The 22,488-nt window shown below is 39.3% G+C and overlaps 1 protein-coding gene across 2 annotated transcripts in view; it reads left to right on the top strand.

Annotated features, from left to right (window-relative positions):
* The window catches only part of PARVA (parvin alpha), a 58,728-nt gene extending 36,932 nt beyond the window's left edge, over nt 1-21,796 (top strand). For both annotated transcript variants that reach the window (XM_079310180.1, XM_079310181.1), the window contains exons 2-13: nt 959-1,048; nt 1,148-1,218; nt 1,832-1,934; nt 4,089-4,229; nt 6,115-6,230; nt 11,405-11,463; nt 12,298-12,317; nt 13,464-13,525; nt 14,203-14,271; nt 15,464-15,565; nt 16,351-16,423; nt 19,639-21,796. In XM_079310180.1, the coding sequence (XP_079166306.1) occupies nt 959-1,048; nt 1,148-1,218; nt 1,832-1,934; nt 4,089-4,229; nt 6,115-6,230; nt 11,405-11,463; nt 12,298-12,317; nt 13,464-13,525; nt 14,203-14,271; nt 15,464-15,565; nt 16,351-16,423; nt 19,639-19,715 (983 nt within the window). In that variant the 3' untranslated portion in view covers nt 19,716-21,796. The remainder of the gene's footprint in view (nt 1-958; nt 1,049-1,147; nt 1,219-1,831; nt 1,935-4,088; nt 4,230-6,114; nt 6,231-11,404; nt 11,464-12,297; nt 12,318-13,463; nt 13,526-14,202; nt 14,272-15,463; nt 15,566-16,350; nt 16,424-19,638) is intronic.
* Nucleotides 21,797-22,488: the final 692 nt, after the last annotated feature.

Raw genomic sequence — 22,488 nt, 5'->3', positions numbered from 1 at the left:
ATTTGGAAATTTCTCTGTCCTGTTATCACACCAACTGACTGATGATCACAGTGTTTGTGTGAATTTAGCTATACTTACTGCACCAAGGAAGTAAAGCTAATTATGAGGCAGCCATGAGGGCAGAGACAAAACAGAAGATCTTTAGAGTACTTCTCTGTTTTCTTAGAAACCAAATTGTCTCTGTAATTGTCAGAATAAACCGAGGAAAGCATCAGCAGCTAAATCTGGATTGTTGGATAGTGAATCTTGCTTCTGCACATAAGTCAGATATTTCAGTAGATGTCAGAAGGTGTGTCTGAATCCTTATTAAAGTTTAAACTCTGACTGGAACAGGTGAGCTAACAACCAGTTCTGTTGAAGGTGTGTGCACTGGAGATTGGGCGCTCAAAGCTACATTATGGATAAGACAGTGAGCCCCTTTCCTGTTTGGTAAATCAGCTCAACATTTACACCACTTCTCTGGATCTTTCTGGACTTTTCTTCTCAAGAACATTGATTTTTTGCAGAATTTTGGGACTTTAGCTGAGTTAAGACCTTGTCCATATTTCCTGGCATCTCCAAACTGTGGGGTCTCAAATTACTTCCCCATTCCTATGTCTGAGTTCTTTCCCAGCCTGTGTGGACTCCACACTAAGAAATGTCAGCACCATTAGCATGCAACTGGGTCTTTTAAGAGTTTGAGGACAATGGGCCATATCCTGGAAAAGATTTGAGGTAATTGCCTTGGTTCCAGCACCATTATCCATGAAAAATGTACTCATACAAGTAAAGGTTTGTTGGCAGGGCCTCCCATTTTTGTTAGCTGTGCTTTATTGCTGTAATTACACCCAGTGGCTTATCTAATAGAGTCATGTTCTTATAAAGAAATTAAGACAATTAATGCTACTTTTAGTGAGAGTGAAATAGTAAGTAAAATTAATTTGAAAATTGACCAAGCTTTTCTTTTTTTATTTCCCAGTGTCTGAATTACAGGAAGAAGGAATAAATGCCATTAACTTACCTCTCAGTCCCATTCCATTTGAACTGGACCCCGAGGACACTATGCTAGGTAATTCACAACCATTTTACATCTCAACATGAAAGCTTGATGTAAAATAAAGTGTTGTGCCTGGGATGGTTTCTAATGTTTTGCTTTTAAAACTTCCAGAGGAGAATGAAGTCCGAACAATGGTGGATCCAAATTCAAGAAATGATCCAAAATTACAAGAACTGATGAAGGTAATGAAAACATGTAAACCCTCTCAGGAAAGTGGAGCTATTTTTAATGCCATCTCTGCCTCTTTCACTTGGATACTTCAATGCACAGGTCAGATATTAATTAGTTGGAACCACGTGGTGCATACATCCCAGTGAAATGTGGAGGTCATTTGTGGCAGGATCTTTCTTTAGATGTGACACAGGAGACTTAAAAATTTCTACTAAAATCCTGAGTCCAGAGTCTCAGTCCCATCCCACCCCCAATCTGAAATCACACTGGCTTTCCCTTGTCCTTGTGATTCTTGGGGTTAGAACTTTAGCAGGACTCTTCATGAAAATCAACTTCAGCACCTTTTGCTTCACAATGAGATGTTAAAATGCTACTGAAAGCAAGGGAAATATTTCACTCCAGAAGACTCTGCATCAATTAGGTTTTGCCTAGACCCTGTGGTGCATTGGCACAGCCACCTCAGAGGAGTCCTTGCTGAGTCTCTCCTGTTTGCTCCTGAAGGTGTGTCAGACTGTATTTTGAGCCACTGCAGCTTTGGTATTCTTTCTGCTAAGAAAAATGACATGTGTTTTAAATTGCAAATGAATAGTGTATAATACTGCCAAATTTGTGTTTCCCACATAGGTACTAATTGACTGGATTAATGATGTGCTGGTGGGAGAGAGGATTATTGTGAAAGACTTGGCTGAAGACCTGTATGATGGACAAGTATTGCAGAAATTATTTGGTAAGAGGAAACACACGTGCACAGTGTCAAGGCACTTTGTCAATAAGTGGATCTCTTGTTCCTGCCCAGGAGCCTGGGTATCACCTTACATTTATGCCACTAATGATATAAAAATAGCATTGTGTTACAAGACCCCTGAGCAGTGGGCTGCATGCACAGCCCTCGTGGCTGCAGTGCAATGAGTGGTGCTCTGCAGCTGAGGAGAGCAGCACAAAACCTACCTGGGGTGCTGCAGGGAGGGCTCTCTGCTCTTGGCAGCAGCATTCACTCCAGTTACACTTATTATCTGCATATGGGCTGCACAAACTTCACTGTGTTACAAGTGGAAAGTAAGTTTGAAGGCAAGGGCATTCTCAGTACCATGGTGGATGTTTTTAATCTCTGCTCCTTCCATAGTTTATTTTCAATAGTTTATTCACATTGCAAGGTTCCTCTGGAAAGCTGGAATTTCTTTCTGGTTTGATGTCTGGCTTTTAGTATGACTGGGGTAATGGTGCCCAGTGGACTGCAAACTGAGCTTCAGCTGAGAAACAGATAAAGAAACTGCTAATGCAGAGTTGGCATGTGCTTTTTATACTGTTGGCTTGAAAGCCACTTTTTAGTTATTACAGCTCATAAAGTCTCCAGTAAATTTCTTTCCAGTATCCTAAATGAATCTTGAAACATCGTGTGAGCACTTCTAATAAAGACTTCACAGACTATTCCCTTCTATGAATGGTTGAGCTATTGAATATCTTGTGATGGCCTGGATATGCCCAGACTGAGCAATTGGATTGTCATGGGCAGACCTCCAGTGACTTCACTCAAAATTTAAAAAATGTGTATCAGATGCAGCCTGACTCTAAATATGCATACACTGATCCAGCATTTATTGATTTCAGAAGAATATTTTCACTTATGGATCAAGTCTCTGCTTATAAATCTTGTGGTGAGAGTATGCACAGATTTCTGAGGAGGTGCAAGAAACCCATGGAGATAGCAGCTCTTAGGCAGGATTAGGAGATAGCAGCTCTTAGGTTGGATTAGGAGATAGCTGGATTAGGAGATAGCTGCTTTTAGGCAGGATTAGAAAATAGCTGGATTAGGAGATATGTCTCTTAGGATGGATTAGGAGATAGATAGCAGTCTCTTAGGATGGATTAGGAGATACCTATATTAGGAAAAAAACTCTCTTAGGATAGATTAGAAGATAGCAGTCCAGATTTTTAGGCTGGATTAAGAGATAGCAGCTCCTAGGCTGGATTAGGAGATAGCAGTCTCTTACACTGGATTAGGTGATAGCAGTCTCTTAGACTGGCAGTTTAGGTTCACTCTCTTTGGGAAGATATTCAGTTGGCTTTGATGGGACCAAGATCAGCTCTTACCAAATAAGATACCTCTTAAGAAGAAAGCCTTTTGTAGAAGTAAATTGATAAATGACCAAGCATTTTGTTTCTGGTGTTGTCACTAGGGAGCTGCTATATTTTCTTTGCTTACTCTTTAAGGGTAAACAGTAAACCATGTATGTATATGCATAGCAACTGTACTAATTATAGCAAACCAAATCATAAAGTATTTTAAAATCTACTGCAAATTTTGAGTGCAGAAAATGGCTGTGGTTTCATGGAGGGGAATTGCCTGAGGTTTTAGTTGCTTCCACGAAAACTTGTTTGCCTTGCTGTGATGCATCCTCTGCTTCTATGAATATGGAATCCCTTCAGTTTTATCACTAATAGGCAAGTGAAATTTTTATCTCCTGCATCTGAGGTAGAAGCTGGGAGGCTGAGACTGATGAAATAAATCTTAAAAGTTACTGTCAGTTTCCAGGGTTTGATGGTCTGCTGTACAAGCCACTTGCATACAGAATAACCTTTATTTAGAAGTAACAGGCCTTACCTCCAAGGCTGGTGCTCCCCAAAGAGAGTTGCAGTAAATGTTTGTTAGTCAGGGGTGTGGAACAGAGCCTTCTCCTTGTCAGTGTGTAACTAAAGGCTAAATGTGAACTTACCTTTAGGAGCCCAGAAGTGCAGAGAGAAAGTGGCTCTGGAAAAAAACCTTAGATATAATTAGGAAGTCTGATGTCACCTGAATGTTCCTCTGGGTGTATGGAATATCTTTGTGTTCTTCATGGAGCTGACAGTTGTTTTTCCTCCATTTTTTCTTCTATCACTTCAGAGAAGCTTGAAAGTGAGAAGCTGAATGTTGCAGAAGTTACTCAGTCTGAAATTGCCCAGAAGCAGAAGCTACAGACAGTGCTTGAAAAGATCAATGAAACCCTTAAACTCACTCCAAGAAACATTAAGTGGAACGTTGACTGTAAGTTTTGTGTTTGCTGTACTATTCTCATTTGGTGGCAGCTGGGAGTTCATCTGAAATTCTGAAATATCCAGTGGTAAGGGAGGGCTGAAACCTGGGATTTATGGTAGGAACTGCTCTGAAGGGCACTTCCAGATGTGCCACTCTATCCTCTTTACTGCTGCTCAGCCTTCAGTTTCAGTTAGGTGTCTTCTCAGGCCTGTCCTAGTGTGGTGGCTTTGCTCTGAAGCCCATGTGCATGCCAGCTTAAGTGTTGTGTTGCTAAATTGGTTTGTTGAAAGAGGCAAATACCTGCAGAAGTGCAGTAGATGGACATAAGGAGAGTTAAGTCCTAGAACTGTGTGTAAAATTTGCAACATGGATATGAATAATATTGCTGATCATTTCAGGCTAAGTCTGAACCACTAGCTTTGATTACAAAGCTCTCATCATGCCTAGTTCTGCACCCATCCTCTTCTGTTGTGTTAAGAATGAGCACAGCAGTGCCTAATAGAAATTCCTTCAGTTGCCCAGCATGAGACACTTTGGTGGGTGTGTGTTGCAGAAAGCAGGTTATCAGTTTTAGAAAATTAGGCCTCCTAATCTCTTCTAAGTTTGGTTTTCAGAATCATGTCATGCTGGTGTGTACCTTGACCAGTACATCACATTTCACCTGTCTTGTGCTGAGCAGCTTTGTATCCTGTTCCATTCACAACAAATTAGTAAGAAGGAGGGAAATATCTCAAGAGAAGAAGAGTGAACATTTGGCAATTTGATTTTCCACTTTCTGTGGTCCTGCTGAATTTTTCATCCCCTTCTTTTTTCAACCTCCCCCAGATTTTCTTTCCATTCTCTGTTATGCAGCTGGAGGTGGGGTGTTGGAGTGGCCTGACAATTTAACTTCAAGTTTTAATCTAATGTTTTACATGTGTTTTAGGGCTGGAGTAGAGCTGGAGAGCAGCAGCTGGGCCCAGCTGTAGCACACACTGGTGGCAGGCAGACAGATATCTTTGTAGTGTTCTGCTAAAGCACCTCATCTTTGACCATGGGCTCTCCAGCAGCATTTGCCAGCAGTGCCACATCTTATATGGATGTGTGTCAACATGGCATAGCTGAGACTTGCTCTGTAAGATTGTGAGGAAGGATATTTAAGTGAATCTGATGTGTTCCAGCAGTGCAGTAAGGTAGTATTTAATGATTAGTTCAAGTACAAAAAGCCCAAGTGCACTGCAGTGTCAGAGATCTTTTAGGAATGCTACTCTGGGAAATGCAAAAACAAAATAGAAGAAGAAAGGCAATAATAAGGATTGGAAATTATCCACATTCGTGCCAATGGTTTGATACTTGATCAAGGATTTCATACAGTATGGCTTTTGATGTCTTGTCAATTGTGTTAGTGGTAACTACCCATATATGAAACCTGCTGCAAAAAAGCTTCAATAACAGAACTAGAACAACTTCATGAGGAATGTTTGAGTCATTGAGTTTAATAAGTTATTGCTTAAGGCTTGTGCCAAAACAGGCTCATTTATCATCCTGCAGACATTGTGACACTTAAAAATGAATAAGTGCATGTTATGAGTACAAAAATACCTTTCTGATAGTCCATAAATCCTTATTGAAATAAAGGGAATAAAAGAGAGGCAGGGAGAGTACAGAGACAGCACTTAAACTGTGATGCATAAAATCTGGCTTTTGGATTAGCTTTAGATTTCCACCTCCCCAAGCCTGTGGCATCCAGACATGTTGCAAGGAGACCACTGTGGATGGGGTGCCTTAAAAGTGCCCCCTGGCTCCAGTGGCAAGAGGAAAAGAGTCCCACCACCCCTGCATCCTAAACAGAAGTAAAACTCTGTGCCCTGCTTACTTTGCAGTTTGTAAGTTGTGCTTTCAACATCTCTTTCAGCTGTCCATGCTAAAAGTCTTGTAGCCATACTTCATCTTCTGGTTGCTTTATCTCAGTATTTCCGAGCGCCAATCCGACTCCCTGACCACGTGTCCATTCAGGTGGTTGTTGTGCAGGTAAGAGGGGCTTTAAACAGCTCTTGGGGGTGATGTGAAGTTGGCTGAGGGGTTTCTTGCAAAACTGCTCCTGGTTTTCTGGCTGGGTGGGCATGTCTGTGTCTCTTTGCCTGACAGAAAACACACGTGCTGAAAGGCACGAGTGCTTCCCCACACTGAGCTCTGGCTACAGCATCTTACTTTGAAATGGCCAGACTGTGACATTAAAAATATATGAAGCATTATTATTGTTGTATTTATCACCCAGTATGATCTCTAGAATTATTATTTTCCCTATTTTTTGACGCTCTTCTCACTTGTGTAGAGATTCAAATCATTCCTGGCACTGAATGATGAATTGTCACTGTTTATTACATTCAGATTCCTGTTAGGTGACTAACTATTCTTTTTCAGCCCTGTGCATGCTAATTTAGTCTGATTACAGTGTTGGTTTTTTCAAAAGCATGCAAAAAAATCCCCATCAACTAAACCTTTTGTCAGTCTCCTTATTAGAGCCTCATCCATTCAAACTCTTCATGTTTTTCTGTTCATCATTTTTCTTTCAGCTGAACTTGTGCTTTCTCTATCTTACTTGGCCTCTTCCCATTTAATCTGCTTTTCTTTCTCTCTAATTAACTTTGCCTTTATTTTTCACACTGCAACTGTCTTTATGTATGTCTTTTAACTGATGTTACCCTGAAGTAACTGATGGAAAGAGCTATTGCTCAAGTTTTGGGTGGCTGAAAATCTGCAAGACAGATCTAAGAAAGTAAATATTCTCTGTTCTAGAATTCAAATAGGGCAAGTTTTGTAACATAGGGAGAAATCTGAAGGCGAGTCTCTGGTAAATGTGTCACTGATGTCTGGTAGTGACTCACTGACTCAGATTCTGCTTCATGGGTTTCTCTGCAGATGAAGGAGAATCCCTGAGAATCTGCACTATGTGTCTAAGGCTTCAAAGAAACAGTTCCTTTGGCTATTACAACTGTATTATTTGTACTGGTTTATCTCAAAGTTCTTCCAAAACCAGCTGAAGAAATCTGGACTACAGTGAGCAGGGTATCTTTATTATGGAAAACTTAATGAGAAAAATAACAGAGTCCTAAAAGAAAGAACAAGAACCTTTGCTGTCTTTCCATACCTTCAGACAAAATTCCACTTGAAATCAGTGGGCACAACTGTCCTCTTGTTAAACAGGCTAATTCAACAGCAAATCCACTGAAGTCGGGACAGATAAACCAATTTGAAACAATAAGTAGTGGGAGAATCTGGCTCACTCTTAGTTGCACAGCTGCAGCTCAGGCACCAGTGGTTTGCAGGGAGAGCAGTTGCACCAGAATAAAATCCAAGTGATGCTGAAGGAGATCTTGTCCTGCAGACCCTGACCTTGGTGAAAGCCCATGTGGGAGTCCAGAGCTCTGCTGATTCCTGCTAACAGAGGGTGGGGGCCTGTATATTTACTGTAATTGTTTGAGACATTTCTCATTTTTATTTTATGCTGGGCGAGGTTTCTATTTTTATTTTTTTAAATGTGTCACATCCTGTGGGACTGATTCTGTATCATGCATCTTGTACCCTTTGAACTCACAAGAGTTTTAATCAACCATCAGCAGATCCTAATGCCTAATTTAGTGGTCAGGCATGCACACCTCATTCTAAACACTCATGCATTCTGTAAAGAAAGATCAAGCCTAGGGAAGCTTAACAGACTATGCAGTAGCTGTTTTAAAATTATGCTGTGTATGGTTTGATAAAGAGAACAGGAGAGAGACAGAAATGAAAGGATAAAGTACTTTGATGAAGTCTTTTGAGAAAGACTCCTTTAATTCATTTCCTGATTTTGTTAGGCATAGAAACACATAAAACGTGAGGGTTGCTGTGTTGGCTGGATGGAGTTCATTGAAATAGAAAAAAAGGTATTTGTGAAACAAAAAATGTGCTCATGGCCAACAGGTAATCAGCCTAGTTCTTATGAAAGCTTGTTTCCTTTGGCTGTTTTGTACAAAAGCTTTTAGCAATGAGAGTAATATGAAATCTGGGTTTAAGCTGAACTAGGAAAAAATGTGATAGTTGGACCTTTTGTAGCTACTCTATTATTTTCTTTTCCTGCCATACCAGTAGAATAAATAACTTTGAACAAAGCCCAGGCTTTGTTTGATGATATCTACTGAAATGACTGAGAGCTTTTTTGGAGAGCTGGGTCTTGTCATCATTTTGCCTCTTCTTAAAAATTATGTATTTCTACCATCCACGAATGGTTGGATGACAGATTGTTTGTATCCAAGAGATGGAAGTCAGAGAGTGTAAGAATGCATTGGCAGAGCAGCCAGAATGGCTTCAGCATGTTCTGGGACAGCAGTTCCTGGGTGCATAAGCTACTCTTAGGCAAAGCTAGGGAATTATTGAGATTAGATGAGTGTGTAAATCACAACTTTAATCAGAGATCATTGGTACCTGGGAAGGTCTGAAATGTTTTGGAGCAGCACTGCCTCCAGGTTCCAGTGAAGTCTTCTCTGAACCTGTGATGAATGTATTTGTTCTTTCAAGCTCCAGAATAATTCTGCATTTCACTTTGCTGGGGCAATTATAAAACACAGTCCTCCAGGTGAAATGAGTTGTAACAAGATATGGGCAAAAAGCCATCCAAATAATGGCAAGATTTTCAGACTGGGGCTTTGTGGGGGAAATTAAACACTTGGCCCTCAGTTACAAAAAAATGCTGACACAAAGGGAGATAAGAAGAGATCTTTTCTCTTTCCAGATGTGCTACCCCAGTTTCAGTTTTGTTGTTTTTTTTTTTTTTTTGTTCTAGGATTAGTTGCCAATTTTAAATGGTAAGTGATTAGGAATATCTTCAGGGTCTTCTCTGAAGTCTTTCAGCCTTGAGGGAGGAAAATGCCAAGGTCTTCTGTCATCACTGGAATGCATGTCCAGCTTTTGTTTTTAACATGGAATCTTAATTCATGCCTCTTTTTTCAGTGGCTGTCAAACAGTTGATGTTGATTTTTATTACAGTTTGTTGTTTCAATTTTAGCCACTGTTACCTTAAGGAATGTGCTGGACAGTCTTTCAGTCCCCAGTAGCACCTCTCTGTATTTTTGGGAATATTGTGTCATTCTCTGTCTGGTAAAACCTCTCATAGGTCACATCACTGTTAGGGTCAATTTTGAGGAGTTTTTGAAGTGAAAGAGATGCATGAGAAGCAGCCTTCAGGGCAGGTGCTCAGACCAGTGTTTTAAGATCCATTCTGTTGGGAATTCACCATCTTTTTACAAAGTAAAAATATAGGAAGGTCTGTCTTGACATGGGCTGGTCCGGTAAGTGTCCAGAGGATGCAGATTGTACTTGGGCACTGTGGAAATCCCATCAATGTTAGTGGTCAGGCACCAGACACAAGACAAGGGCTTGGGATCATTTTGGCTTGGGGTTTTTTGCTTGTTTTTGTTGTTATTGTCAACAACAAGATTAAGGTGCAGATTTTTTTTTTAATTTTAATGTATTAGCTGCAGTTTGCAGAAAGGAGAATATTTGTAACATCAGTAGAGCAGCAGGGCTCTTGCTGCATGAAGCATCAGTGGCGTGTCAGAGTCATGGTGAGGAGGAAATAAAAGTTTCCTTTCACCCTGCAGCAAAGGGAAAAATAAACAAAAACACCAAACAGAGTGGAATTCCTAGCTGAGCTAGCAGGAACTAGATTGTAACTTGAAGTTGCTTCAGTTAGTGCTGGAGACAGCACAAGCTGGGAGTGGAGATTGCCCTAAATGATGTAATTTTAATTCAGACTGAAGGTGTGGGACAGGCAGTGCCTCTGCAGCTGTGCTGTGACCCCTTTCAGTATATAACACCCTGGACTCTCCTCTTTTTAAAAAATACCTTTAAGTGCACACAGGTCCTCCCTGAATGCATTTATACTGTGTGCAAGATACCTAGAAACAGGACTTTGAAAAATATCATGGAAACCCCCTGAAACTGTCATCTAGCTGAAAGGACAGTTCACATTACTCCAAATGACTGGAGTGACTCAGAATGCCTGGTTCAGCTTTTCTTGCAGAAATAAATATATTTCTTGATGTCTTTTAGTGTAGAAGGGAAAATATATCAATAAATGTATTTTAGCAATGCAGTGTAGAAGGAATAGACAAAGCCTGGTTTGGCCCTCAGCACATCACACAGGTAGGGATGTTATTCTCCTTTTCTCTTTTTCACCTAGAAGATGGGTCTAGGACCAGCATACATCTATTTTTCTCATTTCCTTGTGTGACAGGGAGTGAAACATCGTGAGTATTTGCCCAGTGTCTAGACTTTAAATGGAGTTGTCAGCATTTGCCTGACTTTTCTCTCTGTACTGAAATTTTTTGGTAATACCAGCAAACAGAATTGACAGAGAGAACCCAAAGAGAGGCAAAACATATGTGTGGTATTCACAGGGGCCCCAGATGAGTGTGATCAGCAAACTGAAACAATGTCAGACTCTTCAAGTGCTTCATTTTGCAGCTGACTCCAAGAGCAGTGATTGCAATGATTCTGCCAGGTTGGGCACAGCCTCTGCACAAAGCACCAGCCAGGAAGGGTTTATCCCATCTGAGGAACATCATAATTACAGCTGGAGCAGCATGGCAATGTCAGTGGAAGCTCCAATAGACCTCTTTGTCTGCAGAGAAAGGAAACACTGAAAAAAAAACCCAAAAAGCCCAAAAAAACCCCAAAAAACAAAACAAAACAAAACAAAACCCCAAAAAAAACCAAACCCAAGGAAAAAAAATAGGGCAGAAGGAACAAATAGCCTGGGAGCAAGATTTTTGCAAAGGACAACATGGGCACCATCTGCCAAGCTGTTCATTGAAATGAATTCAGCTCACCTAGACAAACCTCCACTAAAATACTTACATATGTGTTTGAGTGTTTCAAATGTCTCCCTGAATTGGGGCCTTTAAAAGAAAAGTGAATTAAGAACAATGGAGAAAGGAAAAGAAATACTTCCTTCTGCAGGTGGAGTTTCAGGTTTCTTGTTAATGTATAAAAGAGTTCTCTGAAGTACTTGCAGGGTCAAATAATATATGACTGAAAATTCGTGTAAGTGAAGTTCTCCTTCTGCAGGTTTCTTATCTAATTATGTTTGTGGATCACAAATTTTTACTGTATCCTAAGCATTAAACTTCACTGAGAAAAATGTCCCTTTTTTTTCCTTTTTCCAGAAACGAGAAGGAATCCTCCAGTCTCGACAAATCCAAGAGGAAATAACTGGTAACACTGAGTATGTCAACACCACTTTTGCCAGCAGTTCAGTAATTGAACACAGATGTGTCACAGAAATTCAAACATTTGCTGATATTTAAATTTCAGTATTGGGGTTCCAGGGAAGATGATACATCAGCCAGTGACTGTATTTTAGCCTTTTCAAGAGCTGCAAACAAGCATCTAAAAATACAAAAGGGGGAGGAAATAGAGAGGTGGGGAGCTAAAAGCAGGACTTTAAATGTGTAAAGTGGTGGGAGTGAGTCTTGTATGTGCCATCTCACTGAACATTTTATAACAGAAAAGTGTTCCAAACCAAAAGAGAGCAGTAGTAGAGTATCCTGGTTTGTAATTGAGTGGAGAGAAGCTGCACTACTGACTTATCATTCATCTGTATGGATTTATATGTGGTAGCTGTATGAAGGATCAACTGGAGCAAAATCCTGCAGTCCTTAAGAACCCAACCCAAGCCTTGTTTTTGGGCTGGAATTCTATTGTAGCTGGTGTGGTAGATGCACCTTCAAAGCAGAGGGAAGAGTTTTCACAAAATGGACATGAAAAAGCCATCTTTACTCAGGCTTTGGTTCAAAGCAGGGAGTATGAGATCTGACCTCCTGTGGGACTCTGGTGAAACCAAGAGATGTTCTACTGGTAGACTCCAGGCTAGCCCAGATCCTCAGCTGGAGTAACTTGGTGAAGTTATTCACAAAATTCTCCTCATTCCATAAATCTACTCCATTATTCACCAAGCTGAAGGTCTTACCATGTATCTGGGTTTTTTTGCAGCACAATATCTGTAAATGAATTATATGTAACTGTTTTGTTCTTTTCCTTTTTTTCTTTTTCCCCACAGGGCATTATCAGGAAGGCATGGTAAGTTCATATGATTATTATATCTTTTTTTTTGAGGCAGCCAGAATTCTGCAGTGGGTGGTCAGTTTCACCAAATGTCAAAAAAGGAGAGGATTTCAAGTTGTCCTGGCAAATATGCACCACAGGCTGTTGTGGCAGCTAACAGAAGGGGAAAAAAACCTTTAAAATCACTCTGACCATCTTTAAAACACATTTCATTGCTTTTCAGCACATGTTAATTTGCATGTGCTTTGTGGTTTAACTTCCAGAACATTACTGCAGAGGTATTAATGGTCATGAGTTCCCAGCATAATGTGACATGGTGTCTTATCATGAACCAGCTGGTGAATTTTGATATTCTACATCCATCACCTACTTATACTTCAAAGATGTTGAATCATTATTCAGCAGGCCTGCATCTTGCTTGATGTAAAGTCTGATTTTTATAAATGCCTTTGGGTCTACTCTAGCTTTTGTTTTGTTTTGCTCTGTTTTTAAATTGAGGAATATGAATGTTTGTTGAGTCATTTGCTGTCATTCAGGTGATTGTTGGAGCAGAAATTGCTCAGAAAAGGCTCTGGTGCCTTTTTATGTATTTTTCTGTTTTCCTCAGAAGGTGACTGCAGTAGCACTCCAGTCATGCTACCTTAGGTTGGCTGTCCTGCTGATAGTGCCCTAAATTGCATCTGAGAATGGCCCAAAACATCTGTACAAAGGATTGTATTGCAGATGTGTAATCATAAACCTGTTTGAGATGCTTAATAATGCAGTCAGTGGCCCTTGGGGCAAATCTTCTGTGGATGTAGTGACTAATGCAAACTCCTGTTCTTCTGCAGAAAATGATTTGGTTACTTGGCTGTCTGTATCTGTCTGTTTAAGATTTTATGCATAAAGATATTATTCTTTGCTCATTTTTGAGAAACAGGGTCTTTAGGTAATCCAAATCCTGCCTGATAAAGATGCTTTTTTTTGTGAATAATAGAGAATAAGTTACTAGCAGCTTGCAGCAAGAGAGAAGTGTGCAAAGCTACTTGGTACTTGGAATACAGAGACTATATTGAACCATTTTCTGACTGTTGTCTCAAGTGAATGTGTGTCTCAATAAGTGTTTATTCTGCACTGGAACAACTGCTGCTCACTATGTTAATGGCACTGAATGTTTTACAGAAAGAGATGCATTCGACACTTTATTTGACCATGCCCCAGACAAGCTCAATGTAGTGAAAAAGGTGGGAAGGTTTTTATTTTTAGAATACCCAGTGTGTTCATGTGCATGCTCGTGTGTATCAGATGGTGTGGATGTGGTGAGTGTGTGTGGATGTAATGTACAACTGGCACGCATTGCATGCATTAAATACAATTAAGCTTTATGCTTAAATACACAAAGTTACTTTTTATTTAATGTTTAGCGGCATGAACTTAATTTTGGAACATGGAACAACATAAAGTTATCAAAGTTTCCATCAGGAAAGTTCTCCCAAAGTGTATGTTGAGTAGAACCCAACTGGTACATTGACTGTACTGATGCCAAGGAGATATCCAGTTTACAGCTGCCAGAGCTCTAACCCTAGAGTATTTTGGCTGCTGTCAGATTTGAGTGGAGTCCAATTACCCACTTCCCCATAGTCTGCTAAAAATTTGGGGGTTTTCTGTGTTTCAGCAATATGTATACACACACACACACACACACATATATATGTCACATCATATTCATTTTATTTCTGTTCTTCATCTTGTAAAAATAGTTTAAAAACAATTTTTCATGTCACATTTCAATTTCGAAACTTGGAGACTGTGTTGCAGTCTCTTCACTCGTGCAGATTCTCTTCTGAGTGGAGTTCATACTGCTGGTGTTGAGCTGCTGCCCTGCTGAACAGGCCTTCATTGCACTGTTTTCATATTTCAGACTCTCATCACCTTTGTGAACAAGCATCTGAATAAATTGAATTTGGAGGTGACTGAACTGGACACACAGGTAGAATTTTGTAGCCTTTGTTAAAGGGGAGAGGTAGTTGCACTATGTTATGCACTGTGCCCTCAGCTTTATCCAGAAATGTCACTGAATTATTATTGAACAAGCTCTAAGATGTTATTTCAGCAGGAAATCCTTCCTTTCTAAATATGTTTGTACTAAGAAGATCCTCACCAATTAAGCATCTAAAACAATTTTGTGCTTCCATTAGCATAAAAATTAATTACCAGCTGCTACCTTCTGGTAGGGCTGTAAGGAGGACCTGCTTGTTCTGCTCAGGAAGGAATTCAGTGTCCTTGGTTTGCTGCAGCTGCAGGCTGGGCAGTTGTTTGCTGCCCACCTTTGCACAAGCACAATGCCTCTGTTCAGGGGAAATTTGGGATTCTGGGGAGCAAAGCTGCTCCAGATGTACAGCTGGGCTGCAGGCTCCATTGCACCACAGAAACAGTGTGCTGCATGCTCTTCTGTCTTGTTCTCAGCTGCTAAATTGGCTGAAAAGAAGCTCAAAGAAAAGCTTAATCCTGCTGTATTAATACCTCCCCATGTGAACAATTGAGGCAGTTATCATAAGAGAATTGTGGGGTCAGGCAGGAAGGGGTGGGATCTGCACTACCAAAAAAAAAAACCCAGGTGTCTTCAGGTCAGGCTTTATTTTCTCTTGATTCATGTTATTAAGAATCTCTGCTTTATTTAAACACCTACCAATCTGAGAGAGATTTTTCAAATTTAATATTTAGATAGAAATCATGTGTAAAGGCTTTCAAGGCTCACTGCATTGTTTACTTTGGGGGAAAACATTCAAATGTACCTATAAACTCCTTAAGCATTGATCTGGAACAGCATTCCCTAAGATGAGAGGTTGTATTTCCATCAGTTGGAAGAAAATTGCCATCAGGAAGGTGATGGGTTGCTAATAGACCTGATGCCACTGGGGTAGGGTGAGAGGCCTGTGACAAAACCACAGAAACATGGAATGGTTTGGGTTGGAAGGGACCATAAAGATGATCCAGTTCCACCCCTCCTGCAGGGACACCTTTCACCACACCAGGGTGCTCAGAGCCCCATCCAGCCTTGGTCAGTTCCAGGGATGGGGCACCCCTTCTCTGGGCAATCCTGTTCCTGCACCCCATTGTTCCATTAGAAAAGCAGTGAGATGTTTTACAGAAAATATACTGAGAAATGTTTTTTTTCACAGTTTGCAGATGGAGTGTACTTAGTCCTGCTAATGGGTCTTCTGGAAGGATATTTTGTTCCCCTGCACAGCTTTTTCTTGACTCCTGATAGTTTTGAACAAAAGGTAACTAGATTTCATTTTCCTGTTAAAAACAAACATGTAAATATGTGTAGTTGTAGAAGGTTAACACAAATTTTTCTGCATAAGTTAGCTGCTAATAGCTGAAATCAAGAATGGACAGTACTGGTGATCATTTCATAGTATTTTAAAAAATCAGCATTAATACTTAGCTGGAATAAAACAGAATTTTATTAATGATGGGGTGGTTAGTAAGTATTAACAGATTTTGGCAGCTATTGTGTGGTGCTGTCATTGAATGAGACCTACTGTTCATTAATGTATATAGGATTACCCACAAGCACCGATGACAGAACTGATTTTTTGTGTGTCCAAAATCCAAGAATTTAATGTTGGAGAGGTTTAATGGGTTTTGGAAGCATAAAGGCATTTATGTACCATGTGTCAATTCAAGACCAGCATTACATCAGCGTCTGTAGCTATCCAGGCAATTCATCTGGCTGTTCAAGACAAGAGCACTTCAGGGGCCATCATGTTCCAATTTTTGAACTTGTAGGAGGTGGGCTGAGCTTACTTGTAAGTCATTTTATTAAGGGTTATGTTAGTTCATGTTAACTTTCAATTACCTCTATCTTTCTGCAACTCCCATCACCCAGAAACAGCAAAACAATGGATTGTCTGGATTCCAAAGACCAGATATACAGAGCCCTGACTATTTTTTCCTTTGAATATCTGGGTCTGCAACTTCAAATATATCTTGTCTTGACCATTTGCACTGTTCAGAGTTCACAAGAGTGAACAACAACAACCTGCCTTTGTTGCATTGCCAGGTTGTCAATGTGTCCTTTGCATTCGAGCTCATGCAGGATGGTGGATTGGAAAAACCAAAGCCAAGACCAGAAGGTACCTATTCTACCTTTTTTATGTCTTCTTAAAAATCTGTGTTGGATCCAGATTTTACAAGGTTGTGATGTGGCTAAATGAAGGTTAAGTAAACAGCAAAATGCAAGGTACATTTTGTAGTGCTCCAGAACTCTGTATTTTAAATGCACTTTTTCAAATGTTGCAACGCTTCCTTTCTTCATTGGCCAAACATAAGCAGTAATACTCCCTATTCCCTGAAAGAAAGACAACTCAGTTGTGATTGGTGTCACTGGCATGTGAATTGCTCCAATTGCTCCACTTTCCTCACATTTTCATGCTAAACCTTGAGTATTCCAGTAATTTATAAGATTTTAATGAAAGAGGGAGATGTTGTGGAAGGAGAACTTCACATGTTAACATAGATGCCTTTGAATGTAGGATCTAATCTTGCATATTTAAATTAAATGTGGAGCAGGGGACTGACAGAAGAATGTGCTTCAGGGAGGATAAAGGTTTTGCTGCTGACTTGAGGAGCCTTGGACCCTTTTTTCATATACATGCAGTGTCTAAATCCAGCTTTTCAGGCTGGAGGCAGAGCCCTTGACTCACCAGTTCATGGGTATTTCTTGTAGCTCCTCCTGTGAGAAGTCACCACTTCTTACCATGCAGGATCTGGGCATGCAGATCCCACCAGGAATGGTGTCTGGGCTCCTGCTGGTTCCCTGCCATAATCACCAACGTGGCTGTGTCTTTCAAAACCAATTTCAGACTTATATTCTGTGGTGCTCATGGTCTTTTCCTGCCACAACATTGGATTGGGATTCCCCAAGGAGCTGATGGCAGTGTTGCTTCTAACAGAGCTCTCTGGAGATTCAGGCACTCCTTGCTGCTCCATTCAGGATTTCTTCCATCCCTCCCAATTTCCAGGTTGTAACAGGCACAGAGACAAGCACACACACAAAATAATGCATCTCAGGATTGAGCCTGTGCATTAAATCTGGACCTACCCAGCCTGGTTCTTTTTTCACTTCTTTTGATTGCTTGAACTCTTATCCACAGTCATGCTTGGCTAAACCACTGCTGAGTGTATCACAAACCTTTAAGTCTGAACTAGTCTAAGTGAGAAGGGGGAAACAGTGAAATCAAGGGATCCAAGTAAAACACAAGAGTATCTGTGATCCCTTACTCCCCATGGAGGTTTAAAATTCTTATGGCATTTAATTTTTCAGGTATTTATTGCTCTAGGGGACAGCTAATTTTTCCAGTATAAATCAAGCCATAAGGATATTTCAGCATATATAAGACATTTCTTGTGCAATTATTGAAATGCTTAATATGAAACTTCCTGCCCAATGTGAATGGAAAAACACATCTGTTTTATGTGTTGTTACATTGGGCACAATGCCCATACTTAAAATTTCCAGTGAGCAAAAGAGCATTGAAAAGGATCTTACCCTAAATCTGTACACTAAATACTCTTTGAATTCCTACACTGTTTCTTTGAGGTTCTTGAGGAAAAAAATATGCTGAAAAGTGCTTTAGAATATGAAAAACATATTTAGTGGGAAAAAAAAATGCAGTTAAATAAATGAGTATGAAAACCAATGATTTTTATGGGGTCAACAGTTTATTTGGGTTATTTGCAATATAATTGAAAAGGTCTTAGAAAGCTTTCTGTGACCTTTTACTTTAAAAATGGCCAGAACATTAATCTGCTGAGTCTGTAATGAATTCATTTGCAGTTTGAGCTTTTTCAGATTACTCCTTGCAGTGTGTTCATCAAAGCCAAACTCAAGCTTATCTTTTAAAAAACTTGCAGCCAGTGAAATGTTACATGTGTTGGTGGAACCCATGTAGCAATGGAAATAACCCATCTTTCCCTGGGAGGTGCTTCTTTTACTGTGAGCCCCTCTGTGGAATTCTGTTGTGGTGGTGGTATCTTTTTTGGTGGCAAAGACCTAACAAAGTTATTTCTTTAATAGTTCTGTTTGAGAAAAAAAAAGTAGTTCTGCACCTTCTGCTGGCCTGGAAGAGGAAACTTCCAGTGTTGCATGCAAACAATATTGCAGATTGCAGTGGGTTCCTGCAGCTTTTGGCATTTCTTCTTCATTTTGTACCAAGCATTTCCCACCTGATTTATAAAGAGCCACGAACTCATGCTGTCTCTGGTTACATGACTGTGCACAAGCCCAATATAAAATTGAGGGTTTCCACCCTTTGTCCAGGATGTAAATTCAATTTCTTTAGTTGGCATACTTTAGGACACCATGCTTAGGCTTGATTGGATTAATTGTTCAAAGTGTGACCCTCACAACTTGTAAGAAACATCAATGTAGATAAATATAATTAATAACTCTGATGATTTCAATGCACCATTTACTGGGCTTACTTGGAGGTTTTGGCCAATTCCAAGAACCACAGTCAGGAATTTGAGTTCCTGTGCATTCATTCAACAGAAAGAGAGAGGACAATTCTAATTCCACTCTGCTCTTTCTGTGAGCAATGCTGATTCCCTGCTTGAGATTGACTAAAGCACTAGTGTAGACTGCTGCAGTAGTACTTGTCAGTTTGTTTTATAGATTTCTTGTGAAATAATATTGACTTTCTCAAGAACTGCTCTTTGAAACAGAAGGTATTCATTAGCTTTTTGTTTCATATAAATCCTTGACTTCAGATGTTGAGTTTCTGAGGGCTGATTCAGCCATGAATGTCAGCTAACTCAAAGAATTTTCAGATGTTTGTTCAGGGAGCACTTGTATACCTAGCTTCTTTAGATCCTCTGGAAAATTTAAGCTTGCCCCTAACTATTTTGCTGGAATTAGGCCTAGTGTAAAAGATGCTGCAGCCCAGAATGTGCCCAGTCCTACAGTTCTTACATAACAGGAAGGTTCCATTGGTTAATGCCAATTTTTTTCCCAAATCAGCCACACCTGGCTGAAGATGAAGTTGTACCAAGTGTGTGTGATGCTGGGCACACTTTGGCTCAGGAGCATCTGAGCTTGGTTACATTTCAACATCTGCAGCAGTAGCTATTTGTATCCCTCACTAGAAGTGGTTAAAGCACCAGGTTTTGGGTTGCCAGTTTGAAAATTGTGTTTTATTGATATTTCTACTCTTTTTTGCTATCCCTGTGATCTAATGTTCACGGGTATTGATGTGAGCAAGGGAAAGGATAGAGAACGGAGACTTGTTTTTCTAGAAAACATTTGGAGCTAATGAAGTTACTAATTTGTTTTCCCTTGTCTTTTTTCTAGATATTGTAAATTGTGACTTGAAGTCTACACTGAGAGTACTGTACAATTTGTTTTCCAAATACAGGAACGTGGAGTGAAGAATTGATTTAGGTCACAAAGGAGTGTTAACAAAGAAAACATCATAACTAGCATTTCTGTCTTTGGTATTCCTCTGCATCTTTATCATGAAAGGAACTAAACCATTTACCTGAAGAATTTCTTGTTATTAGTTGGTTATTCTGGCACTACTATTTTCATAGTAGATGAAAAACTAATATAACTTATAAAGAAAAAAAAAGGTTTGGGGTATATTCTGGGAGAACTCGTGTCTTGGTTGTCTTCACACTGTTTTTAATGGGTGAAGCAACAGTGAGAAAAAATTTGGTAAGTTTAATTCAAATCAGCCTTTGGGGCCAATCATAGGAATATTGTGTACTGGGTACTTTGTTATGTTTTACATATAACTTTTTTTAATCTGGGAAGGGGAAAAATATTTTCTATCCATGATAAGACAGTTCCATTCTAATTGTGAGGAATGTGCACGGGGAGAAACAGTTAAATGCACTTAAAAAGAAGGAACTTAACCTGGTGAATATATAGTTCCAGTGCTATCATTAGAATTTAATTTTATGGGTACAAACTGAAGGGGCTACTCATTCTTTCAGACTTATTATGATATGATATTCTGCTTCAATATGTGCTATTGAGCATTCCACAGAACCACACTTTGCAGCTTGTCACTTTTCTTTGTTCAAGGCAGAGATCTTTTTTTGCAAAGAACACTTTTCAGGAAGACATATCTGTATAATACAGCTTTTTTTATATTTTTATTGTTACATAATATTAGAAAGTAGAAGAATGGCTTGTTTTTATTTTGGCAATTTAGTCACAGGATTATGAGATTGTGAGTTTAGATGATTGATTGATAAATGCAATTTAGAATTGTCCCTTTGATTTTGTGATGAATGTGTGTTGCAGCATAATGTTCAACACAAAAAAAAATAAGATTGATTTTCTGGAAATGGTCAAAACTACTTCCATCTGCAAAGATTCCACTACAATGTAAAGTTCTTTGGTGATTTTACATGGCTACAAAGATTTTTTTTTAAATTTAATTGCCACCAGTTATAAGCTGTTATCTGTTTTGGTTTTAGCTTTAACCAAGACACAGAAGGGAAGAGGAAAAGTGATCTGTCAGTTCTTGCATCGTGGTCAGGAGAAAGGCAGGGCTGGCAGGGACTGCCAATAACAGCTGGACATTCCTCACCACGTAAAGCATTGCACACTTCTCCATTTTCCAGGGATTTTTCCTTTTTTTCCTTATATGTAGAGCTGGCAGTACAGCATTAGCACAGAGACAACTCCAGCAATTATTTCCTGTCTTTGCTAAACAACAACTGATGTTTAGTAGTAAGGTGTAAGGTGATACTGACTTCTGCTGGGAGGGCTACAAAATTATTTTTTGAGAAATAATATGAACTTTTTCAAGGAGAAGTCAGTGTTCAATTCAAAGGACACTACCTGGATGTTCTCAGATCTCAGAAATTATCTGGTATAATAAGCACTCTAAATATCTTTACTAAAATATTTTCTTACCTGTGTGTTTTTAACTGAGTTTCTGAAATTAGAGGTACAAAAAGCAGCAGTTTCTTGCTCTTTAGAGGCAGAAACAGCTGGACATTTTGACCTCAATGAAAATGAATATTTTCATTATATCTTGAATATCTGAGAAGCTAAACAATTAACCAAACATTTTTGGAGCAAACTGAGGCAGAACTTCTCATATATCAGCAGCAATTTCAGCTTATTTTGATGTTTAATGTGCAATTTGCACAGCTAGTAGTAATTGTAATAGCTAATTAAGAAACTAATGATTTTTTTTTTTTCTGCAGACCATGCTCAGCTGCAACTCTTTAACATTTCAACAGTGCCAAAAGATTTTTGATTGCCTTTGTTTTCAGGAGTGCACTTTCCTCAAAGAGGAGATTTATATGTGTAAAGTGAACAGTAAAACTGTTTTCTTTGCCTGGACTTGCAAATAAGTATTTCTTGTGCTATATTGGTATAATGCTATTGGAGATTGATCTGTCAGACTCCATTTCCATCCTTATAAAACATACAACTGAGACAGAATTATTAAATCCTCATGCTGAAATGCAATTATGCAGAACCACAGAAACCTTTAAACAATATCCAACCTTTCCACAATTATCTATCCTATGGTAAGAATTTTTGTAAATTAAAATCTGCTATATAAACAACATTTCTTGTGTAAATATAGATCCATGTGATAGTTTTAACACCTGCACACAAATAGTATATGCTGCCATGTAGGAGTGGGTCACTGCTTATTATTTTGACAGTGTAGATTTAAATAGCTATCAGATAAATACGAAATTTAATATAGATATTACATCTAATATTTATTGCTTTGATTCAGAATACTAGAGAAATATATAACACTACTGTAGACAGCTTGCTTTTCAGCAGTTAGTGTAGGCCAGCCTTTCCTTCAGGGAAGGGAAAAGTTATCTGGGTTTCTTTTGTGGCTGATGGATCCTGGTGCTCTTTCAACCACACAAAACTTACTGTTTGGGTTGTTTTAAAGGGGAGCTTCAGATTTTTCACAGTGTGTCTGTCAATAAGGTGGTGTCAAAATAATTACCTAATATCCTAATATCCAGAGGTCTGCTCTTTTTAGATTTCTTTCTCAGCTGACTGGCTGTTATTTGCCATAAAGAACAAGTCCTGTGAAAAGGAACCTTTGCATGATTTTACCCAAGACACACTCATAAAGCCCAGAATTGGATTGCTCTGTATTTCTGATGGAGTCCAGACCAACCAAGTTTCCTTCTGAATGAGCTGACTGCA

Source organism: Erithacus rubecula, assembly GCF_903797595.1.
Source record: "Erithacus rubecula genome assembly, chromosome: 6".
Lineage (NCBI taxonomy): Eukaryota > Metazoa > Chordata > Aves > Passeriformes > Muscicapidae > Erithacus > Erithacus rubecula.
Note: the sequence above shows the minus strand (reverse complement) of the source record. Positions and strands in the feature narration are given on the sequence as shown.